This window comes from Antennarius striatus, chromosome 9, assembly GCF_040054535.1.
Source record: "Antennarius striatus isolate MH-2024 chromosome 9, ASM4005453v1, whole genome shotgun sequence".
In the NCBI taxonomy this organism is placed as follows: domain Eukaryota; kingdom Metazoa; phylum Chordata; class Actinopteri; order Lophiiformes; family Antennariidae; genus Antennarius; species Antennarius striatus.
Genome location: NC_090784.1, coordinates 21,865,001 through 21,891,576, shown reverse-complemented (window position 1 = coordinate 21,891,576; position 26,576 = coordinate 21,865,001). Strand labels below are relative to the sequence as shown.

The 26,576-nt window shown below is 46.2% G+C and overlaps 1 protein-coding gene across 2 annotated transcripts in view; it reads right to left on the bottom strand.

The window, feature by feature from the left end:
- Positions 1 to 26,576, bottom strand: part of bbs9 (Bardet-Biedl syndrome 9) — a 96,897-nt gene that overhangs the window by 51,817 nt on the left and 18,504 nt on the right. Inside the window, exons 14-19 of one of the 2 annotated variants that reach the window (XM_068322944.1) lie at positions 20,724 to 20,828; positions 15,942 to 15,956; positions 11,863 to 12,003; positions 11,122 to 11,217; positions 10,796 to 10,968; positions 10,550 to 10,702 (exon numbers count right to left, since the gene is read on the bottom strand). In XM_068322944.1, coding sequence (XP_068179045.1) covers positions 10,550 to 10,702; positions 10,796 to 10,968; positions 11,122 to 11,217; positions 11,863 to 12,003; positions 15,942 to 15,956; positions 20,724 to 20,828 — 683 coding nt within the window. The remainder of the gene's footprint in view (positions 1 to 10,549; positions 10,703 to 10,795; positions 10,969 to 11,121; positions 11,218 to 11,862; positions 12,004 to 15,941; positions 15,957 to 20,723; positions 20,829 to 26,576) is intronic. The other variant, XM_068322945.1, reaches the window with a different exon arrangement.

Sequence of the window (26,576 nt, the reverse complement as noted above, 5' to 3'; positions counted from 1 at the left end):
CCAGCAGTGGTAGCTCATTGTGAGCTGGCAGTGGAGAGGTGCCAGTTCACCCCCTGAGCACTGCTGATGTTCCCTTGAGCAAGGCGCCCGTCCCCTTTGCCTGCAGGCCCTTTGTGTGAGTGTGTGTGTCAGGGCCTGCACACATGTATATACACATGTGAAACATATATTGATCGTGAGTGAAAAAACTAATTTCCCTAAGGGGATTATTAAAGAAAATGTCTTCTGCTTCTTCTTTTATTATGACCCAATGGATAGTATTCATTAGGACATGAGTTTTTGCCTCCATGACCATTCGGGCTGCGGTATGCCTGGCCTGCCTGTATCTGTTAGTTGCCCTTGGAGTCCCACGATTCAACAAGACTTGATGAGACTCCTTCCTCAGCTTGATGGCATCCCCTACTTCCGGCGTCAACCACCGAGTTGGGGGGGTTGCCACTTTGACAGGCACTAGAGACCTGGCAACCTAGCAGCTGCTTTGATAATAAAGGCGGAGAACATTGTCCTACCTGACTTAATGTCCCTAGTCTTTAGCTGAATCTGGGAGAAACTCTGATGTTCTCAAAAGACCCTCAAAACACATTTGGGCCTTTGAGTCTGTCTGGGCTCCTGGCCTGCCAGCAGGTCTAGCTCACCACAAGGTGGTGATCGATTGACAGCTCTGCCCCTTTCTTCTATATTATAATTGTGCTTGTAATCTGTAAGAAAATAAGATAAGGTGGAGAAATTTCCACAATCACAGCAGCACCATTCGGAGAGAATGGAACAATAGGATAGACAGCAGTAGGTTAATAAGAGTAGTGGAAGAGAGATTCAATCATACATATCTACATACATATTGGTTATTTAGTCTGACAGCCGCAGGATGGAAAGACCTATGGTAGCGCTCCTTTGAACATTTAGGGTGAAGCAGTCTATCGCTGAAGGAGCTCCCAAGTGCTGTTAAAGTGCCCTGCAGAGGGTGGGAGTCGTTCTCCATCATGGATCAAAGCTTGGCTGTCATCCTCTTCTCTCCCACCACCTCCACTGACTCCAGGGGGTGGCCTAGGACAGAGTTGGCCTTTTTAATCAGCTTGTCCAGTGTCTTCCTATCAGCAGTGGATTGTAGTGGGTAAAATTAGTGGGTATGAATGTAAGAGAGACTGTAGATCTCAGAGTGGGCTGCATGACATAACAAAAATCCCACAGATCAGAACACAAAGGGAGAAGAAGGATTGTCTGTTTTGACAGATAGGTAGATAGGTAGCTAGGCAGGTAGAAGAGCATACCAAAGGTCAGCAATGGTCCTGATCATTATTACAGTCATGCGAATGAATGGAGGGACAGGCAGGGATGTCTTCCTTGACTTACCAATTGCTTGCCTTTTACAACCTTAGTTTGTACTTGGTCCAGATTTTTGACACGGCCATGGACAACCGACATCATTTGCAACATTCTTTGATGATTTACCTTTAAGAAGTTTGATGATCCTCAACTTTGTTTCCATTGACATCTGTCTTGTTGGAGCCACAATTCATGACAATCTACTTGGTGCAAGTGCTCTGTAAGGTCTGAGTAATTTTAAGTGCAAACTTATGAGCAGATATCATCTAATGCAGGTGTTAAGATTTTGAAATGGAAATTTAAAGGATGATTCCATGTTTCCTTCCTTAGATTTGAATGATTTCAAATTTTTTTCCCTCCGCTTGATTTAAAAAAAGCAATTAACACATCTCTTGATTTATTTTAATATTTCTTAATGACAGAAAGTTGCCATCTAAAATTTGAGGTTTTTTTTGGCATGTTTGTAGTCTGCTTCTCTTCCCTACAAAAATCAAACAATTGAACGAACATCCTCCATGACTAGTCATTCCACCATTTTTGCCAGTATTTCTTAAGCAAACTTTTATATGCAAAAGTTCAAACATTTTAAATGTTTATGTCACATAAAGGTAATGAAAAACCAAGTATCCCATCAAGGAACCAATGCTGATTTAGAATGTGTTTGACAGGAATCCGGTACCGCATGAGGGCCTGGCTGAAGAGGACCCGCAGTTGGACTTGGAAACGACTCTTGCGCTCCTAGATGAAGTTGTGTATAGAGATGATTGTCTTAACTGCATGGATGGACTGCTGGATGACATATTCTTGGGACAAAGTCCTCAGCACAACACACCTAATACATTTGAAAGTGATAATGAAGAAAATGAGTTGCGTATTCTGGAAAAATGGGCATCATCCTGCAATGCCACTTCTCGAGAATACATGCGGGAGCAGTGGTTTGATGTGAATGACCCAACAGAATCACCTAGCAATACGCCTCCTGGCAGTCCTACCATGGCTGCCCTGATAAAGTGGTTAGATGATACCCTCTCAAAAACATCATTCAGCAATAACCCTCCTGCTACTTCACCAGAACACAATCGGGAGAAGGGGGTTGATCAGAACCCAACAGAATCCTCCAGCATTAACCCTCCTGGGAGTCTGCCAGAGAATCCACTGGATAAGTGCTTTGAAGAGAACATTCCAATTGATGTGGCCAGTTCACAGAACACTGTGGTCAATAGATACCTTCCTCATGCTGCACCACAGTACTTGCCAGGGCAGCGGTCTACAGTGAACGTCCCTGCAGTGTTAGCCAATGGTTGTCCTCCTACTTCTCTACAGTGCCGGCCGAGCCAATGGTCCGCGCAGAGCGGTCTGACATTAATGGCCAATGGTTGCCCTCCTGCTCCTCTACAGTACATGCCAAATCAATGGTCTGCACAGCACAGCCTGACGTCAGTGACCAATGAATGCCCTCCTGCTCGTCTACCATATTTGCCAAATCAATGGTCTGCACAGAACAGCCAAACATCAATGGCCTGTGGTCGTCCACCTGCTCCTGTACAGCACAGGCTGAATCAATGGTCCACACAGACCGGCCTAACATCAATGGCCTATGGTCTAACTCCTGCTCCTGTACAGTACAGACCGAGCCAAGGGTCTGCACAGAACAGCCAAACATCAGTGACCAATGGTCTGCCTCCTGCTCCTCTACAGTACAGGCCACATCAAGGGTCTGCACAGAACAGCCAAACATCAATGGCCAATGGTCGACCTCCTGCTCCTCTGCAGTACAGGGCGAGCCAAGGGTCTACACAGAACGACCAAACATCAATGGCCAATGGTCACCCTCCTGCTCATCCACAGTACCTGCCAGTACAGGGGCCTGAAGAGAAAGTCCTGACAGCAAAGGTCAATGATGACCCTCCTGCTACTCCTCCACAAACTGTAAGCTTTCCCCCAACGTTAATTTTCTTTTCCCGTGTGTAAATTCAAAGGAGGGGCGATTCTGGTCTATTGGGACAGAAAAGGCACCTTTGCAGCTTGACTAATACCCACTGTTTGGTTTGTGTATCTAGGTCCAGGACATCCCAGTGATGAAGACCGTTAGTGGCCCACAACACTTGCCAATTGTTGCAATGCTGTAAGTAACATACACACGTATTAGCATTGATAGGACTAATGTGAAGAAGGAAGAAAGTGACGTTAAGAAGCTTCCAAATGCCTTCCTATTGTTCTTGAGGACCAACACATGCTGACCCTTCTCTCTGGAAGTTAGGGAGCAGTTCAGTGATCGCAGTTCTGGGAAATGAAGAATTTTACTTTTGGATGCTTGAGACACTCAGTGTTACTAATTTGATTATCCTATCATTAAGACTTCTTAAAGGAGTGCGCTCACCATGATAGCCCACATGAAGCCTCTTGGATGAAAGGTGAAACGTCTTAAACCAACTTGAAGCAAGTCCAGTTAATTTTTTTTAAATTTGATCTGTTTGATTTACCTTGACCTAGATGACTGAGAACCTATTCAGACTTCAAGGTCCCCATTCTTCTCTGAGGTCTTTAAGTTGACATTGGTACATCCAGATACTAGAGGGCATGACAAGTCAAAAGCTGCATCTTCAGTCTCATTTGTCAGTGTTTCCCCTCATGTTTGTGCACTAGCAGATGTATCCACACTGTGTGCTTAAATTTATGACACTGTGTTGTCGTTTTTTCACAGTGAAAGTCATAGCCAGGGGCAGGGAAGGAGCAATATGTCAAACAAGCTGAAAAAGCGAACACGCTCTACCAGCAGCATTATCCTAACCAGTCAGCAAGAACACAGTAGGTAAGTGGAGCCATACTTGCTTCATCCCCTTCATCATCACCACATGGTTTGTCTCAGCAAATCTGAAGAATAAAAAAAAGGAGAAACCATAGAGGAGAGAGAGAGAGAGAGAGAGAGAGAGAGAGAGAGAGAGAGAGAGAGAGAGAGAGAGAGACAGTCTGACCCTCAGAACTTCCGACTCCAAGAAGCCTTTTTTAGCTTGCGCATTCATCCTGCTCAGACATCGTAGTAACCAGTAAGAGCAATATGGCTGAAGACAAGACTATTGCGATCAGCCACCTGACAAAAGTAACATACACACACGTATGGGGATTGATAGGACTTGTAGAAAGAAGGAGAAAGGTGACCATACCTACATTAAGAAGCCTCCAAATGATTTTTTATTGTCCTTGAGAGAGCAAAGACCACTTGCTGACCCTTCCCTCTCAAAGTTAGGGAGCAGTTCAGTGATTGTAGTTCTGGGAAAGGAAGACTTTTAGTTTTAGATGCTTGAGACACTCTGTGTTACTAATTCCATTATACCATCATTAAGACTTATTGTAAGACTGTGGCTCACCATAACAGCCCACATGAACTGCCTCTTGGATGTGAGGTGAAACATCTCATCAACTTGAAGCAAGTCCAGTTGATTTTTTTTTTTTTTGCTTTGTTTGATTCACCTCAACTTGGATAACTGAGAACCTACTCAGACTTTAGGGTCCCCATTCTTCTTTGAGGTCTCTAAGTTTACACTGGCACATCCACATACTCGAGGGCTAGTTGCATCATTATGGTTGCATCATTTGTCAGTGTTTCCCCTCGTGTTTATGCATCAAATTAAATAAATAAATAAATAAATAAATAAATAAATAAATAAATAAAAATTAAAAAATCAGCAATTATTTCCGCACTGTGTGCTTAAGTTATGACACTGTGTTGTCTTTGTCTACAGTGGAAATCAAAGCCAAGGGCAGGGAAAGAAGCTGAAAAATATGTCAAAGAAGCCAAAAAAGTGAAAGCACTCCACTAGCAGCATTACCCTAACTGGTCAACAAGAGCAAACAAACAATCATATGACGAAGAAGAAGCAGAGACCCTCATAACTTTTGAATCCGAGAAGCAATTTTTAGCTTTTGCAATGTATTCTGCTTGTAGTTTAGGGGTATTTTTATATACACAGCACAGAGCAGGACATGTGAACAACAGTGAACAAACCCTCAAGAGACTCCATTGGAAAATATTTAACAGAGATGAAAAAAACGGCAGAGAGACAGACATAAAGAAACGAAAGTGAAAGTTAAGACAAGGAAATATGGCAAAGGGCATGCTGTGCTTGGCTTCGCTGTGGCTATGATGGTAAATGAAAAAGACCAGTATGTTCACAGTGTCTAAAAATGTCAGTGGACAGCATGACACCAAATAAATTAAGGCATCACTTAAAGACATTACACCCCAATCATGATGATGAACTACTAGACATGTGATGGGAACTTCCTGGTGAGACTGGCCTATCTGAGCGACAGTTAGAGCTAAATGAACCAAGTTGACATATTCAAGGGGAAAGATGAACACAGACAAGATCATGAATTCGTTGACTTTACTGATCATGATGCACCTCCATGATTCCATGTTTCAAGGAGTATATTTCATCCCTGATGGGATTCTTCAGAAAGTACTTCCCTGAAAACAGTTTCCGGTATAACTGGCCAGAGATCCTTTCAAGAAGCTGGCTCCAACTGGTTTCAGCTCTGCAGAGAAGGACCAGTTCATCGACATAACGTCTGATTGCACATTGAGACTGAGGTTCTCATTACAGACACTGAGTGGATTCTGGCTGAGTGTAGAGACGCAGTGTCTACTCCGGAGGACATGGAGAGAACCCACGCAGACATGGGAGGAACATGCAATATCCGCACGGAGTTGGACTTTAACCGGGAACCGCCTTGCTGCGCGGTGACGGTGCTATGCACTGGGCCACCGTGCCACCCTATTAATAAAAAATTGTTTATTTAAATTAATTTTATTTTTGAATCATGCAAATTTTATTTTTGAATCATGCAAATTGTAAACACAAAATTTTTTTCTGTTACAGACTACAAAATTGTCAATAAAGTTATGCTTTGTTGAAAGTTGGTCTATGTTGATCTTTTTTTTCTTTTTAATGTTATTAAGCATACAATGTACTTATAAATACAACTGAAACCATTGTAATAACAATTTTATAGACAATTATTTACAGTCGCAGCGGAAAGTGGAGGGGCGCAAAATGTTTTGTTCTTGCTGGGGGGCCTGAAACAAAAATCAACTGAGAAACACTGCTGTGAGGCAACAACGGAACTAAACAATGGAACTACTTACATAAAGAATAGACTCTCTTCCTTCATCAGGAAAAAAATTATTTCAAACTTTTTCCGCTTTTTACTTTAGTGACACCTCAAAAATCTCAACAGTGGTTTCCTTCAATAAAACATCCTTAACATCTGAGTAAGGGTTTTTGATGGTTAAACAATTTATTTACAAATATCTAACTTGGTTCAATGATAAAAATCTGTTTGTTTTTGCTGTCTCAGCAATAGCAAATCCAGTGAGCTCCAACCCCTTGACCCCAGAGGGTTGGGGTCAAGGGGTTGGAGCAGTGAAGGGGGTGAGACTCAAACCTCCACCTTCATCCTCTAAATCATCTTTGTCCTCTTTGCTCTTTCTGTCAGAACTACCATCAAAATTCTCTGCATGAGTGTGAGCTGTCTGAATTGGTCCGACTTCCAAAGTCTGTGGACGTCTGTGGCAGCAACTGACTTCATGTTTCTGGATCAAACTGACTTTAGATCAGTACTTGGCTTAAAACTGGTTTTTGCCATCAGGTTGTGTTTTCTGTGAGTCTGCTTTGGGTTTGACGGAACCCATGAGGACGTTTGGGGACTGTGAAGGAAAGAAACATGGAGGTATAATCCGATGAAATGCTTGTACAACTCAGACGTTCTGCTGATGAACACAGACAGTGATTTCCCAGAGGTCCAAACGCGACATAGCAGCACGGACGACGTACTGATTGTGTCCTTTTGTGAATGTGAACACACGTGGAGAGAAACCCGAGTCCACCGACATTTATAAAAGCACACATCCTCATGCACTCAGACACACACACACCCCGGCCGTTAATGGCGGTGGTCCGGTGCTCCACAGTGGGATCTGTGTTTAGCGATGTTTAGAGCTCCATTTGGGGCCTGATAAATCAAACTGCTGTCTACCAGAAGCCTCCATTAGGGGCCCGCCGAGGCCCCTGGACGGCCTGTCAGTCACCCCGTCAGTCAGCGGCCGCCCTCTTCCAGCGTTTGAACTCATAATTACAGGGAGGTTCAGGTTGGCTCGGACTGGCCCGGTTCCCCCGCCCAGCCTCTGCTCCTCCCCCACCCCCCACACGTCAGCTCTCCCTAGCCCAGCGCTAATGCTAATACTAACAAACAACGAACGTTTCACCTGCAAAGGAAATGGCAGCGGGGGAAATATTTATGGAAACTTGAAAAGTCTCCCTCGATTTGTTCTGCCCCCTTTGGCCTCCCTTCATCCATTTCGACAAACTCCTGTTGGGGCTTTTAGTTTTTATTTCTCTGAGTGACATTCCGGGGTTTTCCCCCAAATTCGAGCAGTCGGGGAGCTAGTTAGCCACGGCACGTTAGCGCCAGGATAACCTCTGACTGCTGCAGATGAATCAAACAGCAGTGAGAAGGGAGGCCGTGAAAAACGGGCGGCGATGACTGATGGGTTTTTAAGGAGAGACTCAGGGAGGGGGGCGGAGGAGAAATGCACCCCCCCGACAGAAACACCCACCGAGCCAAGCTGGACATCGCCACCAACAACTAACAACAAACCGACTCAGAACCGTTCCTCAGTTCTGAAACTCATCCGGAATCAAACATTGGGTGCATATTTGGAACGTTGCTTCTGAAGCTCGGCAGATCAAAAAGTTGACTGCGCTTCCGCACATATACACAAAGTCAGACGTGGTTTGCTAGCTCTCAGGAATTCATGAATAAAAAATAGGCCCTTAAAGGCAGCGCGAACAATGGAAATATTATCCTGGGCTTCATAAATGCACGGCCGACCACAGAGAATTCTCTCTGGGAGCTCGTTCCTCTTATCTCTGACGGCTCGTCGGCAATGGTCGGCCCCTGCATGTGGAGACACACACCGCTAATGAGTGGGGAAACCCCCCCCACCCCTCCGTCCACCCACCCCCACTTTCAAAATGCACAAGATTGATGCCGAAAATTTACCCAGCAGACATTCCTGTGAAATGAAAGAGGTGCCTGGTTCACCGGCATTCCTGATTGGCCACACATTCCTTAAACATTCTGACAAACGTGTGATTGGTGGCACGGGGCCGAGGCTTCACGAGGAAACGCCCACAGCGGTTATACCTTCTACAAAAATGAAACTTTTTGGACGAGGATCTCATTAATTAAAAAGGCTTAAAATAACCAGAGGAAAAACATTATTTTTGGAGACTTTTAGGAGGAACACGTCCTGCAGAACCCTGGAGTACCTCAGACTTTAAGAAAAACAACCATAAATAAAAGATGTGGAAATGACAAATAAAGGCAGAAAAAGCCCAAAAAAGTGAGTTGAAGTGAAGTCATCAGGACCCACATATGTGATTTTCGTCTGGACCTCCTCTGCCGTCAGCAGAGAAGAAGTGATGCATCTCCATGAATTCCGCCGCTGAAGGCAAACTGCTGAGCTGGCCCCGGCATCAGCAGCACGTCTCCTAACATTGACATGAATTATTAATTTGACGCATTCATCATTCTTCCGACCGACCGTCGATAGCCTCCATTATGGCGGGAGTGTATACATTACAGAGTGTATAATGTGTCAGAAACTTCCCGCATGCGAGCCGCTGGATGGCGGGAATAGGGGAAGACGGAGAGAGGCAGAGAGGAGGAACGGGTGATGGACAGGAGCGACGGCAGAGAGCATTAGCATCACGAGGGAAGAGCGCTGACAGCACAGATCGGTATCAGTAAGGAGGCACCGCCACCGGCCAATCAAACTGATCGGGAGTCAGTTTGAGGAGATGCGTTTAACGGCGATGGATGGACGTGATGCAGAGATGTAAACAGATCCCAAGTCTGATTCAACGGATTCAAATCAAAACACCTCAGACGTTCAGGATCACATTCATAACCCCACAAACAAACTAACTAACTAACTAACTAATAAATATGGACGATCCTCAACCTCCTTCTAATTTGAGGTGCCTTCTGGAATCCTTACAAACTAGTAGTTATAACACATTAAACAATAGTCGTCTGAGACGCTTCACAGCTGTTTCTATAACACACAACATGAATTTATTATATTATAAATACTTGTGAAGATGGTATCTGCAGGGAAAGTGACACAGACGTGTTATGCCAGGCGTTATAACTGTTTATAAAGGACAGCAGCTCCCTTTCCCTTCATTCAGCTGCAGGATGAAGCTAAAGAGCAACAGGTGAAAAACCGAGAGCTGAGTAGGAGTCCAGGAATGAAACACCTCCAGCACTCCCTCCTAAAAGTAAGTGGTTGCCTAGCAACAAGCAGGCCAATCTGTTTATTTGGGTGAGAATGTCATTGATTTCCGCTCCTTAAACTCCATCCATGTGTCTAAACGTAATGTGCATTAAATGAATGTATTGTTAGAGCGCCGCGCTCTGATTGGAGGCAGCCAGTGGTGATGCAACGACAGCCTGAAGGGTGGATGAAGGTATGATGTCATGCAGCCGCGCTATGCTAATGAGAAGCTAAAGGACCGGAGGAGCTGATGACCGCCAAGATGGCCTCTGGAGTAAACAGCAGAGGCAAGGAACCATCACACACACACACACACACACACACACACACACACACACACACATACACACACACACACACACACACACACACACTAAATGCAGCTCCACCCCTTTATATTCAAACCTAAACAAAGGGTGAAAAGTTAAAGACGGCTTCGATTTAAAATCCGTTTTACGCTGACCTCATGCACACACACACACACACACACACACACACACACACACACACACACACACACAAACGCATGCAAACATACACACACACACAAATCATCTGCAACAGGTTTGGACTTTGTTCGTGCGAGTGTGTTTTGTGTGTGTGTTTGTGCCAAACAGGGTGTGAGCTCACAGCTAATCACCCAAAGAGAGGAAGTCCATTAATCAACCCAACTCAACTCTCACGTTATAAATCTGTACTAACACTTCATTTTTGTGTGTGTGTGTGTGTGTGTGTGTGTGTGTGTGTGTGTGTGTGTGTGTGTGGTTATTGAACCACATTGTTTCTTGTTGATTAGATGAATCTATTCGTTGACTCTTTGCAGGAAAAATCTTTTCAGCATCTTGAGGCGACAGATATCAGAGGTGTGTGTGTGTGTCTGACCTGGTTGTACGTGGCGTCCAACAGGGTGTCCAAGTTCTGCAGGGGGGCGGGGGTTTTGTCTTTGAAGCGCATTAGCAGGCGGCGCTGGATGGCCCTGAACTGGACGGCGCGCTCCGACAGCAGGTCCTGGTACTGCCGAGCGCTGACGCGCAACTAACACACAAAAGAGACCAGAGGAGAGTTCGACATCATCGACACACAACCCGTCTCAGACGTGTCGCCGCCTGCTTGTGTGTCGCAGCGCACCTGGAAGTGGTGGTCCACAGACAGGAAGTACTCCTGCAGCGGCAGCGTTCCACTGAAGCTCTTCTTGAAGTCTTTGACCCCCAGTTTGGAGAAATGACAGTCAAACCTCTGGACCAGCTCCTTCACCACCAACCACATGTTGTCAAAGCCGTCGCTCTGAACGCGGTAACGCTCTGCAGACACACACGTGAACACACACTCACATACAGCCTGCACAGGGTGACAGTTGATGAAGAGTTTAACATGTATGACTCAGAGAAATGATCCGGATCAAAAGAGGAGAATAAACTGGAGTTTATTGGAGGGGAAGCAGCGACGTGACTCACGGGAGGTCTTGGAGGCCACCACGGTAACCGTGGCTCCCGACAGGAACTGGAAAGCCAAACTGTTCCCATCCTTATCTTCTGACTTTCCTGAGAACTCTGCAGGGAGAAGGAGAGAGAGAGAGATGATGAGACAGATAGGACAGCCTATCGGGACGCGAGACGCCAACAAAGGTGAAGCAGATACAGTCGCTTTGTCAGCAGGCGTGAGCTTACACACACCCCTCCACGCACACACACACACACACACAGCAGATTGGAGCTGATTGACAGATAAGTAGGAAACTGGGAATGTAACACACAGACACAGACACAGACAGACACACACACACACACACACACACCCCACGGTGTGACTGTGAAGGTAAAAGATGAAACTGAGTGCGACATAAAACAGGCGCCCTCTAGTGGCCAGTTATTTGCTCCTCAGCGCGAGACCTTTCTGGAGTCTTCCTGAAAACCTTCTTAAACGCAAACAACATAAAATCAGAGCGGTGAAACCAGAACCCCCAGCTTCATCACCCCATCAACCAAACCAGTGTTCACTTGTTGACTCACCCTATTAAAATAAAACTGCATTAAAATGTAGTCAGAGATTTCGGGCTAATCCCATTAGCCCCTCCTTCGTCGATGCGCCGGCCACACAGGAAGCAATAAAATAGATCGCAGGAATGTTTACGAAACCGCTGCCGACGCCAGGCAGCCAGAGTGTGTGAGCGTTCTATGTGTGTGTGTGTGTTTCACCTGGGAAAATGGCGTTGAGGTCGACCGGTGCCTGGTTGGTGTCCACGGTGATCTTAAACTTGGTGGTTTTGGCCGGAGAGACAGGAACGCACACAAGCGCCAGAGGAAGACTGAACCTGGACAGGAGAACCCTGGGAACTCCTGAAGAAAAGAAAACACACCAAAATCTGAAGAACCACTTTCATGATAACTTCTCCTTCATGCCTTTTTGTTCTTTGTGGAAAGCTTCAAGATATGTGGCGCTGCAATACAAAGATAAAGATGCTCCAAGTTACGATGGGGCACATGCTAACGCTATTAGCTCAGAAGTTGAGGCGCGGTTTCCCGCCTAAACAAGAGTGTTGTTGATTGTGGAAATTGGTTCAAAATTACTATAAAAAAAGACAAATAAGATTTTCGGTACAATTTCCTCTTAAAAATTAAAATTTTCTATTTGTAACTCAGCATTGGGAAGCATCTGATGTGGAAAACCGCTGTAATTCCTGTTAAATGATTCACAGGTAAAAACTTTTTTCTGTCTGCGAGGAAGCTGAAGTAAAGATTACAGGTCATTACTTATACGGTTGTAGACCCCCCACCCCCCACCCCCAACCCATTCACGGCCGCATTCCCCCAGCGACAAATCGGACGGAGCTTTCTCTCCAAACAGCAGCCAGGCTAACATTTGTTAACATAGTCAACACTGGCGATATTCAGATTACACGAGTATCTGAGAGCAGCGAGACCTGGAGGCTCAACATCAACACCCGGTCTGGAGGAGTGTTTGTCAGAAGGAAGTTTTCTGAAAGAAGAAAAGAAAGGAGGAGGAGGAGGAGGAGGAGGAAGAGGAAGAGGAGGAGGAGGGTGAGAGCCAGACTATGAGCAGAGCTTCAGCGGTGCTGAGCTTGGCAGAAATCTACACTTAGCTATAATAACAGAGAGGAGGAAAGGATGGAGGAAAAGAGTTGTTAGGAAGAGATGGAGCGGGGGGAAGCGGGGGAGCAGAGAGCCAACGACAGAAAAGAAGTGGAGCAGAAAAACGAGTGGAAATAAAGCAGCGTGAGAGAGAGAGAGAGAGAATGGGGGAGGAATAACATTAGGAATGGGGGGCCGTGGCAGGATGAGGGGCGTCGGGTGAAAGGATTTGGGTGCTTTAAATATGAAACGTTCCTGAATGACAGCGCAGCTCTTCAGACGATTATTCTGTGATTTGTCAAAAATAAAATTTGGTTTGAATTTATGAATGGAGGCAAAAAAAAAAAAACATCGCCAAAAAAACCAGTATAAAAGAGATGAAAGATGAGGAGGAAGAGGGACATGCATTCTCCTCTTGAACTTGTTTTAAATCCACAACCTGAGCCGTTTGTGTAAAATAAAAAACTACCAAAGTTAAATAAAAAACTACCAATGTTAAATAAAAAACTACCAATGCTAAATAAAAAACTACCAGCGTTTAACATGACATTTAAAAGTCGCCAAACATTTAAATGTCATTCTGTTAAATGTTTGGTGACATCAGTTGTGGGTCTCGTCGTGATGATGCGGTGCTGAGAAAAGCAGGTGGAGGAGGGAGTGGAGGTCATTTAAGGATGCTAAAGAGCAGCATCGCTATTTACTAGTCACCACTGTGTGTGTGTGTGTGTGTGTGTGTGTTAGTGTGTGTGTGTGTGTGTTAGTGTGTGTGTGTGTGTGTGGTTGTAAATCCCATCTTGTTTCTCGCCACCTCCGTACATTACCCGTCTGTCATCGACAGATTCCGCCGTCCAAATACAGATTTACCTGGCTGACCCGTGTGAGTGTGTGTGTGTGTGTGTGTGTCACAACACGTGTGTGTGTGAGTCCGACCGTCTAGACAGCTGCGTTACGTTAAACACGCAGCGCAGTAACAAATGTGACATAGATTTCAACAGGACTCTGTTGAACCTACAAACGTTGGCCTCATAAGTCAACCTGTTTGCGCTGAATCAACAAACATGTGGAGCCGCTGTGAGCTCACAGCACATCTGGAGGAAATATTCACCGCTTTAGCTTCACATTCTGTCACTTATCCGCCGCACTTTTTAAAACTAGAACTGAAGAAAAAGGTAAATTCTTCCAGAGAACCCGAATGACAACAGGATGAACGTATGAACCCGTTTCCACTGGACCCTGTTTGGAGTGTTTCTGTGGACTGTGGTTCCTAGTGAGCCGAGGAGGTTCTAAAAGGTCACGTGAAACATTAGAGACTCCTGATTGGTCAGTGCTCAACGTGTAAGGAGTACTCTGCACCAATCTATGGCTGCCACACCCCAACGACTTTCCAGACCTTCAACCTAAGCAGGAACCTAAAGAACCTAAAGTTCAACATCTAGGTTTGAACAACATCAGAAGTCCTCCCAAAACAGATGGTAGATCGCAATCTCTCTGCATCGTCATGACAACAAACATGAGTTTCATCCCTAACCTATGTGAAATCCCAGCTGTAGTGATGTTAGATGATCTGAAGGACGACATTAAGAGCTTCACACACGGCGACACGCGACCCCAGAACGACCGGACCTTCTGATTGGTTCCTGAGCTGCTGCTGAAGGGGGAAATGATTCGTTTTAACTGTTAAACATGCTTAAAATCACAACCGAGCGACGCCGCTATTTGACTGCACCTCCGCTGCATCGCCGTCTCAGAGGACCTGATTCCAATTATCTGTGTGTGTGTGTGTGTGTGTGTGTGAGGGGGAACAGAAAGAGACCACAAGCTTTATTTGAGTAGCGGACCACTGTGCAGGATCGGGTTTTTAACCACAGCTGCAGTGATGTCAGCCGTGTGTGTGGATCAAACACGCCTGTGGATACTTCATGTACACACAGACTCATTCTCTGTGTGTATCGTTTTATCATTTCCTCTGTGTCTCACACACACACACACACACACACACACACACACACACACACACACACACACGCACACACACACACAGTCCTTAGTGCAGCTTTTGTGTAGCGGTGATTTGTGTTAAACGGCCCCAGTGAGAGCCACAAAGTCCAGGTGTGGATTTTTGGATGACTGATAGTGAAAAAATGTTTTCCTTTGATGCAGGATGAACACGATTCATGTTTCTCCTTTAAAGTATGTCAGAAATCTGACATTTATATGATGTCGTGACAACCTGGGCCTTCAGCGAGCCCCGGACGAGCAGCGGTGGAGGTAGACTCCTGCATCGCCTGTGACGGCGCACTTAAACGCATCACAAAGATCACAGCTGACGTGTTCTGCGTCTGATGACAGGATGTGACCCTCCGGTCCAGCAGGTGGAGCTGGTCAAAGATTTTTATACAGAAACAGAAACGGGGAGACCATTTCTCTTCCTTTATTTGTTTATACCTGAACAGCCAATCAGGTGGAGCCTATCAGTGAGACAAAGGTCACAGAAGCTCTTATTGTGAAAGGACTAATGATGGAGAAAATGTCACGACATGATGTGAAAGAAGAGGGATCTGTGTGTGTGTGTGTGTGTGTGTGTGTGTGTGTGTGTGTGTGTGTGTGTGTGTGTGTGTGTGTGTGTGTGTGTGTGTGTGTGTGTGTGTGTGTGTGTGTGTGTGTGTGTGTGTGTGTGTGTGTGTGTACTACTGTAGGGCCTCAATGAGCCCACTATAGATTACAGGACATCCTATTCTCTATCAAAGCACACAAACTCAGACAAACTAAAACAAACAGTGGCTGACGACTGGGAACTACTGCTGGAACACGCGTGTGTGTGTGTGTGTGTGTGTGTGTGTGTGTGTGTGTGTGTGTGTGTGTGTGTGCGCGTGCGTGTGTGTGTGTGTCTATCAGAAACAGATGATATTTCTCTGTAAATTGCAGAGCATAAAAGGATAAAAACTTATATTTACTCATTCCATAAAGTGCAGAAGTATGTGTGTACAGTCTCTTGCCAAGTATCACATTACAGGAACATAAACAGTAGGCAGCAGGCTCTTCCTGTATATACAGTAGTGTGTGTGTGTGTGTGTGTGTGTGTGTGTGTGTGTGTGTGTGTGTGTGTGTGTGTGTGTGTGTGTGTGTGTGTGTGTGTGTGTGTGTGTGTGTCTGTACTACTTGTTCTACTCTAGCCAAACACTTACCTTCGGGATTAAGCTCTGCAGAGAGGAAGAAGAGAGGAGGTGCAGGTTAAAGAAGGAACATGCAGACAGAAGCAACAGAAACAGGAGGTCTCACTCTGGACTCATTTAGTGACACCAGAAACCAACAGCACCGGAGGAACCAGGCCTGCTGCACCCGGACGAGGGGATTCCCTGGGACCGCCCGTCTCACGGCACATGTACATATATTTGAATTTAACAAAACACTCTGTGCTTTGTTCACACATACTGTATACACACACACACACACACACACACACACACAAATGCGTGCCTGGAAAGTACCGCTGGAGGGCAACGAGACTATGACTGATCCGGAACGATCCTGAATACGATAAGACGTCCAAATCCGAGAACGAACGCGCCGTTTGCCAGAAGTTCAGGATGAAAATAGAGAAAAGGAAAAAGGATATTCTTACAACCGGCACCAAGAGTTAAAATTAAAAGAACCTCAGTTGAACATTTTAAGCCAAACTCAGCAACAACATTTAGACAAGTCGGATCAGGAAACGATGGAAAGATGGAAAGAAGCCGCCGGTTGTAAAACTCAACGATGAGAATCTGCCTCCCGCCTCTCTGGCCTTCGTGCCGTGGCAACAGACGTCTGGCAGATTAACCTGCGATTTGATTGGTCGGAGAGGATTTCCTGCAAAGGTGAATGAGAAGCAGATGGCGGGTCGCAGGCCGATGAAAAGACGGCGAGGTGCTGAGTCAGAAAGTTCACATGCTATTAAAGGCGCTGAAAGTCACGTTTCCTGACCGCCGCCTCGCAGTGCCGCAGCAACGCCGAGCCAATCGTTCTCAGGCTTTTATGTCATCATTCTAATGTCTTTAATGCCAAGATGATCAGCGCTCTAATACAAGAATGTCTGACCAGGACCTCAATCTACTTGATGCAAATAGTTACCGCTAATCAATGCTCCAATAACCTTTCGTGTTTAGCATTCCGCTAATCCTAAAACACACATTAACATCTGTCATTGCTTTGTCTCAACTTCCTCTTAATGCTCTTCATCACCGACATGAGAAACAAACTGAACTGGAGGGAAGGAAATTATGGAAAGGAGTTAGAACAACAGCGGTGAATGAAATGGGAGAAATTCCAGATCCATCAGCGCGGCTTGAGAAAAAAGACACGTCTGGAAAAACACCAAAGCAACACCAAAAGTTAAAACCAATCTGCTTATCTCTCTGCAAATCGGGGCAGTTAGATGGTCAAGTACATAATCTCGAATTAAGGTCATTTAAATGTCGTTCTATTGATTTCATTAAGTTTCTCAATTAGCTCCACCAATAGTTAACATCAACTAGCAAAACATTCAGAATTCAGTGGTTAAAGCTAAAACTCAGAAACACTTAGTTACTACATCATTTAGTTCCTACAGGGGGACAACTCCGTCAGGAACTAAAGGATGTAGGAACGTTCAACCTGACCTGAATCATCTTCAGTCTCCATGTTGGTAAATGTCTCCATGAACATAAATGCATTGTGGGTTCGTTTCCCGCTCAGAAGTTCACAGAGAAGTGGAGAAAAGAAGGAGGAAATACTGCAGATGACACCTACAGGAAAGACTAAAAGACCACAGGAAGTGACATCTAAGCAAACTCACTGAGCTTGAGATTTGTTGAGTCATGTTAACATGACGCGTGAAATTTAAATTTATGGGGTGTTAATGTTACGCTGCTCGGTGGGGGTTGTGGCAGAAAGGGAAACTATAGTCGTCACACATGGCGGCGCACGGTTGTTGGTATCGACAATGTTTGTAAGTCAGATGTTCATATCTTGAGGACTAGCTGTTTTTATCACAGAAAATTTCAAATATTCCCCGAATTATGACAGTAACTTCCACAGAATTCTAAAACACAACACACCAACAAGCCTTTAAAGATTCAAGCAGATCTGAGGTGATCTTGACAAAAAGCCAAAGTAGAATCTTTCCTCCTCCAGTTGCTGAACCTTCCTGTTATAGCATTCCTGCGTCTCTGATTTACAGAAGGAGCTAATGGCGCTAAGCTCCACACCGGCAGCATCAGCTGGCCTGCATCAGTAAGCCCTTTACAAATGGATTTCAGCCCTGCTAGTTAAACAAGGCAGGGCCTGACAATATACTGCAGCCTCCTGGAGACGCGGACATGAGGAGATGCCGGTCACTCTGACAAGCTCAATAAAACAGCAGAAAACAACGGCGGCTGCCAAACAGCTCCCTGGGTTTCCACACGCACTGGCTTAGCGACCGGTGAATCATGGCTGGCCGTGTTCGAGGGAAATTATCCACACAACTTATATTCGACTGGTCAGATGAAAATCCCCATTGTGTGCGAGCTGACGGTGTACTGTAAATGCCAAACGCGACTACTTGATCCCCCTGAAGTGTGTTTGTGCTAACCCCATTGTAGGGGTGTTAGAGAAACCACACAGGGGCACTAATGAAATTCTTTCTCCGTCGGAACGGCAGCGCCATCGAGCCTCCTTTGAAGGGCTTAAGGAGTCGACTCTCTTCTTGAATGTCAGAGTCTTTGTGGGGCTTAAAGACGGGCACTGTAGCCGCTGGGTGGGACAGTGTTACTGTGGGGCGGGCGGTGTTAAGGAGTAGTCGCAACCCTGGGTGGGAGCGGGGAAAGAAAGACGGAGACAAAGTGATGCATTCTTCCCATACCGGGAGAGCATTTAGAGGATGAGAGGAGACGAGGCATTAATGGAGATTAGCGCTGCAGGAGAAGCTACAGGCTCTTAAGATGACCACTTAGCTGCTCGTGACGGTTGGATCACTGAGTGGACTAGCGGGAAAACACAGGGAGAAGTAGGTGTGAACAGATTCTCACTGCTGGCTCATGGGGAATCGGGAAAGTAAAGGTAACATCCTTCACAAGAAGGAGAAAGATTTGTCCACTGGAACGACGATGTTGACTCCCAGCTGTCCCGTCCAGGCAAAAAAGTCTGAATCCCGTCTCATGAGCACATCTTTGAAGTAGTTAGAAAAAGAAGCTGAGTTCACTCTTCTTGGAGCTCCATCCACAGAGATCCGACAGACCGGTTTAGACTCCTTCCAAGCACAAACTCCGACCGTCCTACCTGGCCAGGAAAACCCCGGCTTGTCTCACCAGTGAGGGGATCATATGGATCGTCGTTTAGGCTCCGCTGGGTGAGCGATGTCTCCACGACACATCTCCAACTTTATAGTTTGGAGCGTCCGTAGCTTAAAACAGCATTAGCCGACAAGCTGAGGGTTTCTAGTTTAATGTCCAAACAATAAACCATTTAAAATGAGCATCACTTTTGTAGGTCTTCATAAATAATTTTACTTCTTCATCAAATGTTTCAGGTAAAACAAGCTGTGCTAAGGCTAGCAGGGTCTCGGACTAAATCGTAATTTATTTTTGCTCCAACAGACATTTAAATGCCATACATCAGGATATTTTAGAAAGGACATATCCTGCTTCAATAGGCCGACGCCCCCCGAACAAATCCTGATCCATTAAGAAACGGTGTTCTCTGTTAGGATAGAGGAGCTCTGGAGGAACTTTCTCCTTAATTCGTCCATTCTTCACTCCTACATTCACAAGACATATTTCACCTTCTTACCTACTTCCCCTCATCCAGCTGCCAGTCACCTCATACCCATTCTTTTTTTTTTTTTCATCTTTGCATTCTTCTTCTTCTTCCTCCAACTTTTAATAAACCTTTCAGTTCTACCTTTGGTCCGACCAATCCCTTCCGAAACACGAGATCAGCCACCTACATCCACCCCGGCTTCTTGGCTTCCTGCGCCCATTGAAGCACTTGTTATTTTCCGCTATTTTTAGCATCACAATAAAGCTTAAGAAAAAAAAGGAACATTTCCCAACATTTCCAGACACTTCACATTATATGTGCCTCTGGGAAGGGGAAACTGTTCCACTAACAGAGTCCTGCCAAAGCAAATGTAATCCAAGGGAAACAATAGCATGAAAACAAGGCTTTTTTTTTTCATGAGCCGGGCTTTTGGACAAATTCTAAAATCAGTTTTTTTAGAAAAAGGACGTCTGACATTTGAAATAAAGAGTGGTTTTGTTGGTTTGCAGGGGAAAGTAATATCTTCCAGAAATATTTCAGGGCCTGGAAACAGATGCCTGGAGTGAGAAGGGGGATGAACTGGGCTTGTCTGGAAAGAGCCCAGATGTCCTTACGTCAAGTCGGAGTTGTGTTAGCAGCTGGTGCTCAGCAGACTTACAGAACACTGGATGTGATGTTACAGTTCAGCACAGCAAGGTTGACACGGCTGAACGTCAGCTTAGCGCCACGCTCGACACGCGTCGAGCTGCTCTTTGTAGATACGGAGATAAATGTAATTTACTGACGTGGTTGAATTCATCTTCTGCTCCGATGGTCAGGAGTTGGAGCTAGTTAGCCACTAGCTGCTGCTAGTTCTGGGTCGTCAGCTCCCCGTCCTGTCGTGCCATTCCATTGGGGTTTTGTTCATCTAAAATCTAGATGTTTGTTTTTAGAATGAACTGTAGTTTAAGGACCAAAAGAGTCATCAGAAACGGTTCACACCAAACAGCGTCAGGCAGCATTGTTCCAAGCCCTGACAGGAAAGCAAACCGTCGCTGGGCTCCAGCCACACGAGAACAGAAGTGAAGTCAGATTGATTTATTCTGTGTCGAACAGAAACTCATTACTGCCTGCGCCAATGTTTCTGTCAAAATGGTTCCTCTGTTGAAATTAAATTAAACTTGGACTGGAACTCAACTGGCACACCAATGTTTGTGTGTGTGTGTGTTTACCTGTCGCCGAGCTGTAGGACACGGTGATGTCTCCCGTTAGGTCAGCAGGAGGATAACGGCCGTTGAGGAAAGCCGAAAAACTCACAACTGTGGAGGAACCGACGCCTGAGGAGAGAGAACAGAGACGATCAGATGAAATAAGAAATCTGTGACATCACTTCCTGTCTGGTGGTTGCGGAATGTTTCTTTCACCTCTCTCAGTTTAAGGTTAAACATGTCATAGAAACAACAACTGAAGGTCTACAATTAAAAGGATTTACATGAAACTCAAGAAAGGATGGAAGGGTGCGATACAGATTCTAGAAGTAGGTCTTCCTGGTCCAGCAGTCACATGACCAGGGGAGTGATGACATCACTGAAGTTAAACAGGATTTACTTTGGTTCCTTCTAAAGGTGAACGATGGATAAGGAAACCGGGCACCCAATGAAATGAGGAGTCAGCATTCTGGAGGTGTGGACACCTTAATGTACACACACACACACCCCAACACACACACTGATCTACAGTAGACGCAGCATCAGAGGTGATGACTTGTAGCTTCCCTAGAAAATTCCCCAAAACCAACAGAAAGACAAGAGAGACGGAGAGCAAACAAGGAGAGACGGAGCGGGGATCAAATACGGAGAGAGGAAAGGATATATTACAGCTAATGGCTTCAAGCTGACACACACACACACACACACACACACACACACACACACGCACACACCGGTGGTGTAATGGGGCGTGATGCTCCCCAGCTCGGCCCGTTACAGGTGACTGGACCCTTCTAAGTATGTGTGTGTGTCGAAATGGAAAAAGTGTGTGGGTGTGGAGGAGAGTGACTGGAGGAGGTGTGTGTTCAAACGTTCATAGAAAGTATTGTGTTTTTATTAAAGCCTAGCCGTGGCGTCACCCAAACACTCAGAGCGTCAGGAGGTGACGGATGGACAGATCCATTCTCCACCACCTCCTCTCATCCTCCTCCTCTTCATCTTTTCTGTGACATCATCACGAGAGCCTCGATACTCTTTAAGGCGATGGACTGAATCGATTCTGACACAAAAAAAAAATAGATCTGCTCCCCTTTAAAGGACCTTCCATGAATCTGATGGTGAACTCTAAAAGAAAAGTGTTTTTTTGTGTTTCTGAACTTTTTCCACTGGTTTCCTGGAAACCCACAGTAGCCTCTTTGTCACTGGGGCGGGACGGCTGCACCCAAACTTATCAAGGATAATGGGGTCGCTGTTGGTTCACCTTTGAACTCTGGAACCCAACCATGTCTGTGACGCTTTCATGTGGCGCTAGTAGCGATTAGCTGCTCACAGCTATCCAGAAGACCATTAAAACATCTGCAGGGTGGTGAGACAGAATCGATCCGTTCTCCTGTTTTTAACTGTTGTCAATTTAGGAGATCCTAAATTTGGATTCCTCATTCCCGTCGAGGAAACTAGGAAATCTAGGAAACAAGATGCTCTGATACAAACAGATTGGATTCAGATGTTTCTGGAACGAAACAGAAACCTTTAATTTCCATCATACATTGTGGGTGAAATTAAATATTTTAATAAAACTCAACTCCCAGAGTTAATTTACTGCCAGAGTCGCTGCTAACGCCCTTCCTCCCTCGCCGTCTCCTCTACCTTCCTCCTCTCCTATTTCCTCGCTCTCTCCTCTCCCCCTCTTTCACGCCGTCTGTCAGCACGAGGCTTTTAACCTGCGCGACCTGCAGGTCAAACTGGTCAGACTGGTTTAAGTGCTTTAAGTGTTCCCAGGTCCATTAAGACCAACAAACAACACCAGCCAAGACGCAAAGTAATCCGTCCTCCTCTCCTCCATCCCTCCCTCCATCCATCCATCCCTCCATCCATCTCTGTCTCCTCAGCTTGTCATCACATATTCAGCCTCACCCGGAGCCTCCGTGGTGATGTCCAGGTGAGCTGCAGGTAATGGGTTTAGCTCCCGACCCGGAGGTCCGATCACGACGGCTCCCAGCATTCTCAGGCACATTAACCCATTAACGCCACCGCCAACCAAAACAAGCCCCACAAAGAAGCTGAAATCCCCGTCCTCCATCCCTCCGACTCCTGTTTTTCCTCCTCCTCCCCACCGCTCCTCTCCTCGCGCCCTCGTCGGCTCTGTTTTTATAACTTTCTCACCTTTTCGCTGCTCCCACTCCCTCTTAATCCCCAAGTTTGTCTGCTTTATTTTCTCTGCAGAGAAAGAGGGAGTCCCCCTCTCCTGTTCTACCTGAACGTGTTTCACTTTTATCGACCGCTCCTTTATCTCCACATAAACTGTTCTATCATGAACAAACCTGTAGCGCTTTTATTCTGAAGGAGTCACACTAATCTCACCCTAACTGGGTCTAAACGACCCTTTGGTAGGTCTAGTTAGTGTGAAAATGTGTGTGTGTGTGTGTGTGTGTGTGTGTGTGTGTGTGTGTGTGTGTGTGTGTGTGTGTGTGTGTGTGTGTGTGTGTGTGTGTGAACGAGAGAGAGAGTTTTGAGGTGATGCTCAGGTTATAGTACTTGACAGCTCAGGTTAAACCTCACACTGACTTTTCAGAAGAGGTGAAAGGTCAAGAGGGGTGAAGATGGGGATCAATACCACACAGGCAGAGTGTATGTGTGTGTGTGTGTGTGTGTGTGTGTGTGTTTGTGTGTGTGTGTGTGTCAGCCTCTCTCTGCCATGTGCAAATAATAGAGAAATGAAAACACGGACAGATTTGTCCAGACATTCCTGCTCTGCTGCTGCTTCACCTGTGTGAACACAAATCACACGTCTGATGCCACCCGGAGGCCAGCGAATGGATCTGAGTTGACCATCGGTGTTAACGTGGACCTTTGACCTCTACGGGTCAGGTGCGGGTAGGATCGCTGCAGAGGGTCTGATCTTAAAGATGATCGTTCTGGGAGTTAAACTCTCCAAAACACAAGGTTTCATTTCCAAAACACGGCAGATCAGGGAGTCACAATGAGAGACATGAGCCTCGTTTCCACCTCCTCTTACCTCCGTGTCCTGAACAAACACGATGAAGGTGTGGCAGAAGGACGAGGCCGAAAAGCAGCAAGCAACGCTTAGCGTTAGCAGCTAGTAGCAGTTAGCAGCTAACTGAAAGAAGGAGAAATTGAACTCTGAAATCGTAGCAGAATGTCCCGTCCTTGCTCCTCATCATCTGAGAGCGTCACAAGTGGTCATGTGACAGGGAAGGTGGTTCTTTACGCTACTCGATGCTTCCAGCAGACATCACACTAGAACCCACAATACTTCAGATCGAGGTGTGAACACACAAAAGTCACGGTCGAGACCAACAAATGGGAGTTTAGCAGCAAACTCAAAGAAAATCAGCTGAAAAGCTGAAGGTGATAAACCGCACAGGAGCAGGAACTAAATCCTGATTGGTTGATTTCATTGTTGACAAATCGCTGAACGTTAAAATAAATAAATAACAACTAAACCACAAGCTGTCAGCATCATGTTGCCCTTGGTGATTTTTGTTCTGGCGTCATTCCATTAAAGGATGAATGCAAAAGGGGAGAGAAGAGGATTAAAAGAACTTGAATAAGTGATGGAGAAATACAAATGAAGAGAGGAAGAGGAGAGAGGAGACGGTGGAAGGAGGAAGAGGGGTGAAGGCAGGGCGAGAGCAGGAAGGAGTGAGAGAACAAAGGAGGCAGTGTGTGCAGAACGAGGGATCGAGTCACCATCTGAGACGAATAAAAAGTGGAATAACAATAAATGCGCTACCTCCCCTCCTCTTCCTCCTCCTTCTCCTCCACCTCACACACACACACACACACACACACACACACAAACACACCACCACCAGTGAGCGGCACACACGCCAGTTGTTGCTGCGGGACAGGAAGGGGAGCAGGTGAGAGAGAGGGATGATGGGAAACAGACAGGAGGGCAGCAGCAGGGTTGTTGTTGTTGTTGTTTGTGTTGCTACAGTAATGCTTTGTAAATCGCTGCCACGAGGTGGGGTCGGAGGTCAATGGAGCCGATCGGATCTGTTCTGATTCTGATTATTACCTCAGGCGGGTTCTACGACACAGGCTGATTAAATATTAAACGCTCCTCTTCCTCACGTTTAACAGCTTCCTCTGTGTCGGTGGGCGTGTCCGTCCTACACGTGGTCACTTCCCCCGCCGCCGCTCGATCTCCTGGATAAAATCACATCGTAAACGGACGGCGTGAAGTGGGCTCGGCTCCTCTAACTCAAACACCCATTAATTTATTTTCTCCTAATTTTCCAGGACGGAGGTGGAGGTGAAATTCGTTTCAGGGCCAAACATGACTTTGAGCGGCGGCACCGGTGGTCCTGCTGCTGCTGAGATTCAGCAAGGCATTGTGGGCCACGGTGGGCCGGTCAGGGGTCAGTTAGTCAGGATGGGAGGAGAAGAAAGAGAGAATGAGATAGAGGAGACGACTCGGTGTGTGTGTGTGTGTGTGTGTGTGTGTGTGTGTGTGTGTGTGTGTGTGTGTGTGTGTGTGTGTGTGTGTGTGTGTGTGTGTGTGTGTTTGTGTGAGTTCAGCGCCTCTCATGTTTCGAAGCAGAGAGCTGTTGATTGACGAGTGGAGGCCAGCGCCAAATTTCTGAAAGCAGGAAGACAAAAGACCGTGACATAAACACACACGCGCACACAGACGAACACACACACGCACGCACACACATACAGGCACACACAAACACACACACACACACACATACACAGGCACACACACACATACAGGCACACATAGTGTGTGCCTATATTTAATCGGGACGACATGTGCATCAGCATTTACGTACATGTGTCCCTGGACAGAGATGTGAAAGCATTAGTATGTGTGTGTGTAGATGTGTGTGTGTGTGTGTGTGTGTGTGTGTGTGTGTGTGTGTGTGTGTGTGTGTGTGTGTGTGTGTGTGTGTGTGTGTGTGTGTATGGGTGTGTGCATACGCATGTGTGTGTGTAAGGGGCTTGTGTGTAAATCCAGCCCCTCTTTGCTGGTGTGCCATTAACTGCAGCTAACTGGCTGCTATCTCCGGTTGTTGTTGTTGTTGTTGTTTTTGTTGTTGTTGTTGTTGTTTATCACCAGAGGAACATGATACAGACCTGAGCCCCACTGGAGCAGCTCTGACCACAGAGCTCTAGTGGGACCCGACCCCCCATCCACCAGCAGGACGACCCCCCCATGCAGGACGCTGCCACGGGTCTTGGGTTCCTCGATCGATGCCTCCATGACTTTGGTGTTTTCATCTTTTAATGCGTCTTCATCAGGCAAACCGCACCAGAGCCCCCAGAGATGCACCCCCCCCCGCCCTCCAAAACCCAAACCCCAGACCCTGTGACCATGTGTTCTTTCACCACCAGCAGCCAATTTAACAGGTAAATGATGCTGCAGGTGAACACATCACAAGTAAACAATCTTTATCTTATTTCTGGGGTCATGGAGACAATGAGTGATTTTGATTGGCTGTTTTCTCCAATTTGCAGCTCTATGATTGGAGGAAACTGCCAGGGAGGAGGGACTGTACTCTCACACACTCTCACCAAAGTTCCACACAATTAGCGTCAGTCGTTCGTCTGTGATCACCCCCGGCAACGTGCATTAAATCAATGAAAGAGGAAAGGCAGCCTCCCTTACAGACGTAATCGCTCAGGCGTGGACGTGTCGGACGCGCCGCCGCAAATAAAGACGCAGATGAATTACCAGGAGGAGAAAAGGCGCCAAATTATGACACAAACAAGAGGAAACGTGTGACGGAGATGAACGCAGGAAGCTGACAGAGAGTTTACAGGAAGAACGAGCATCACATTTGAATTAACGGGTCAGAGGTCGAGAACGCGCGCAGATAAGAACGAGGCCCGGGACGTTTCCTCGGC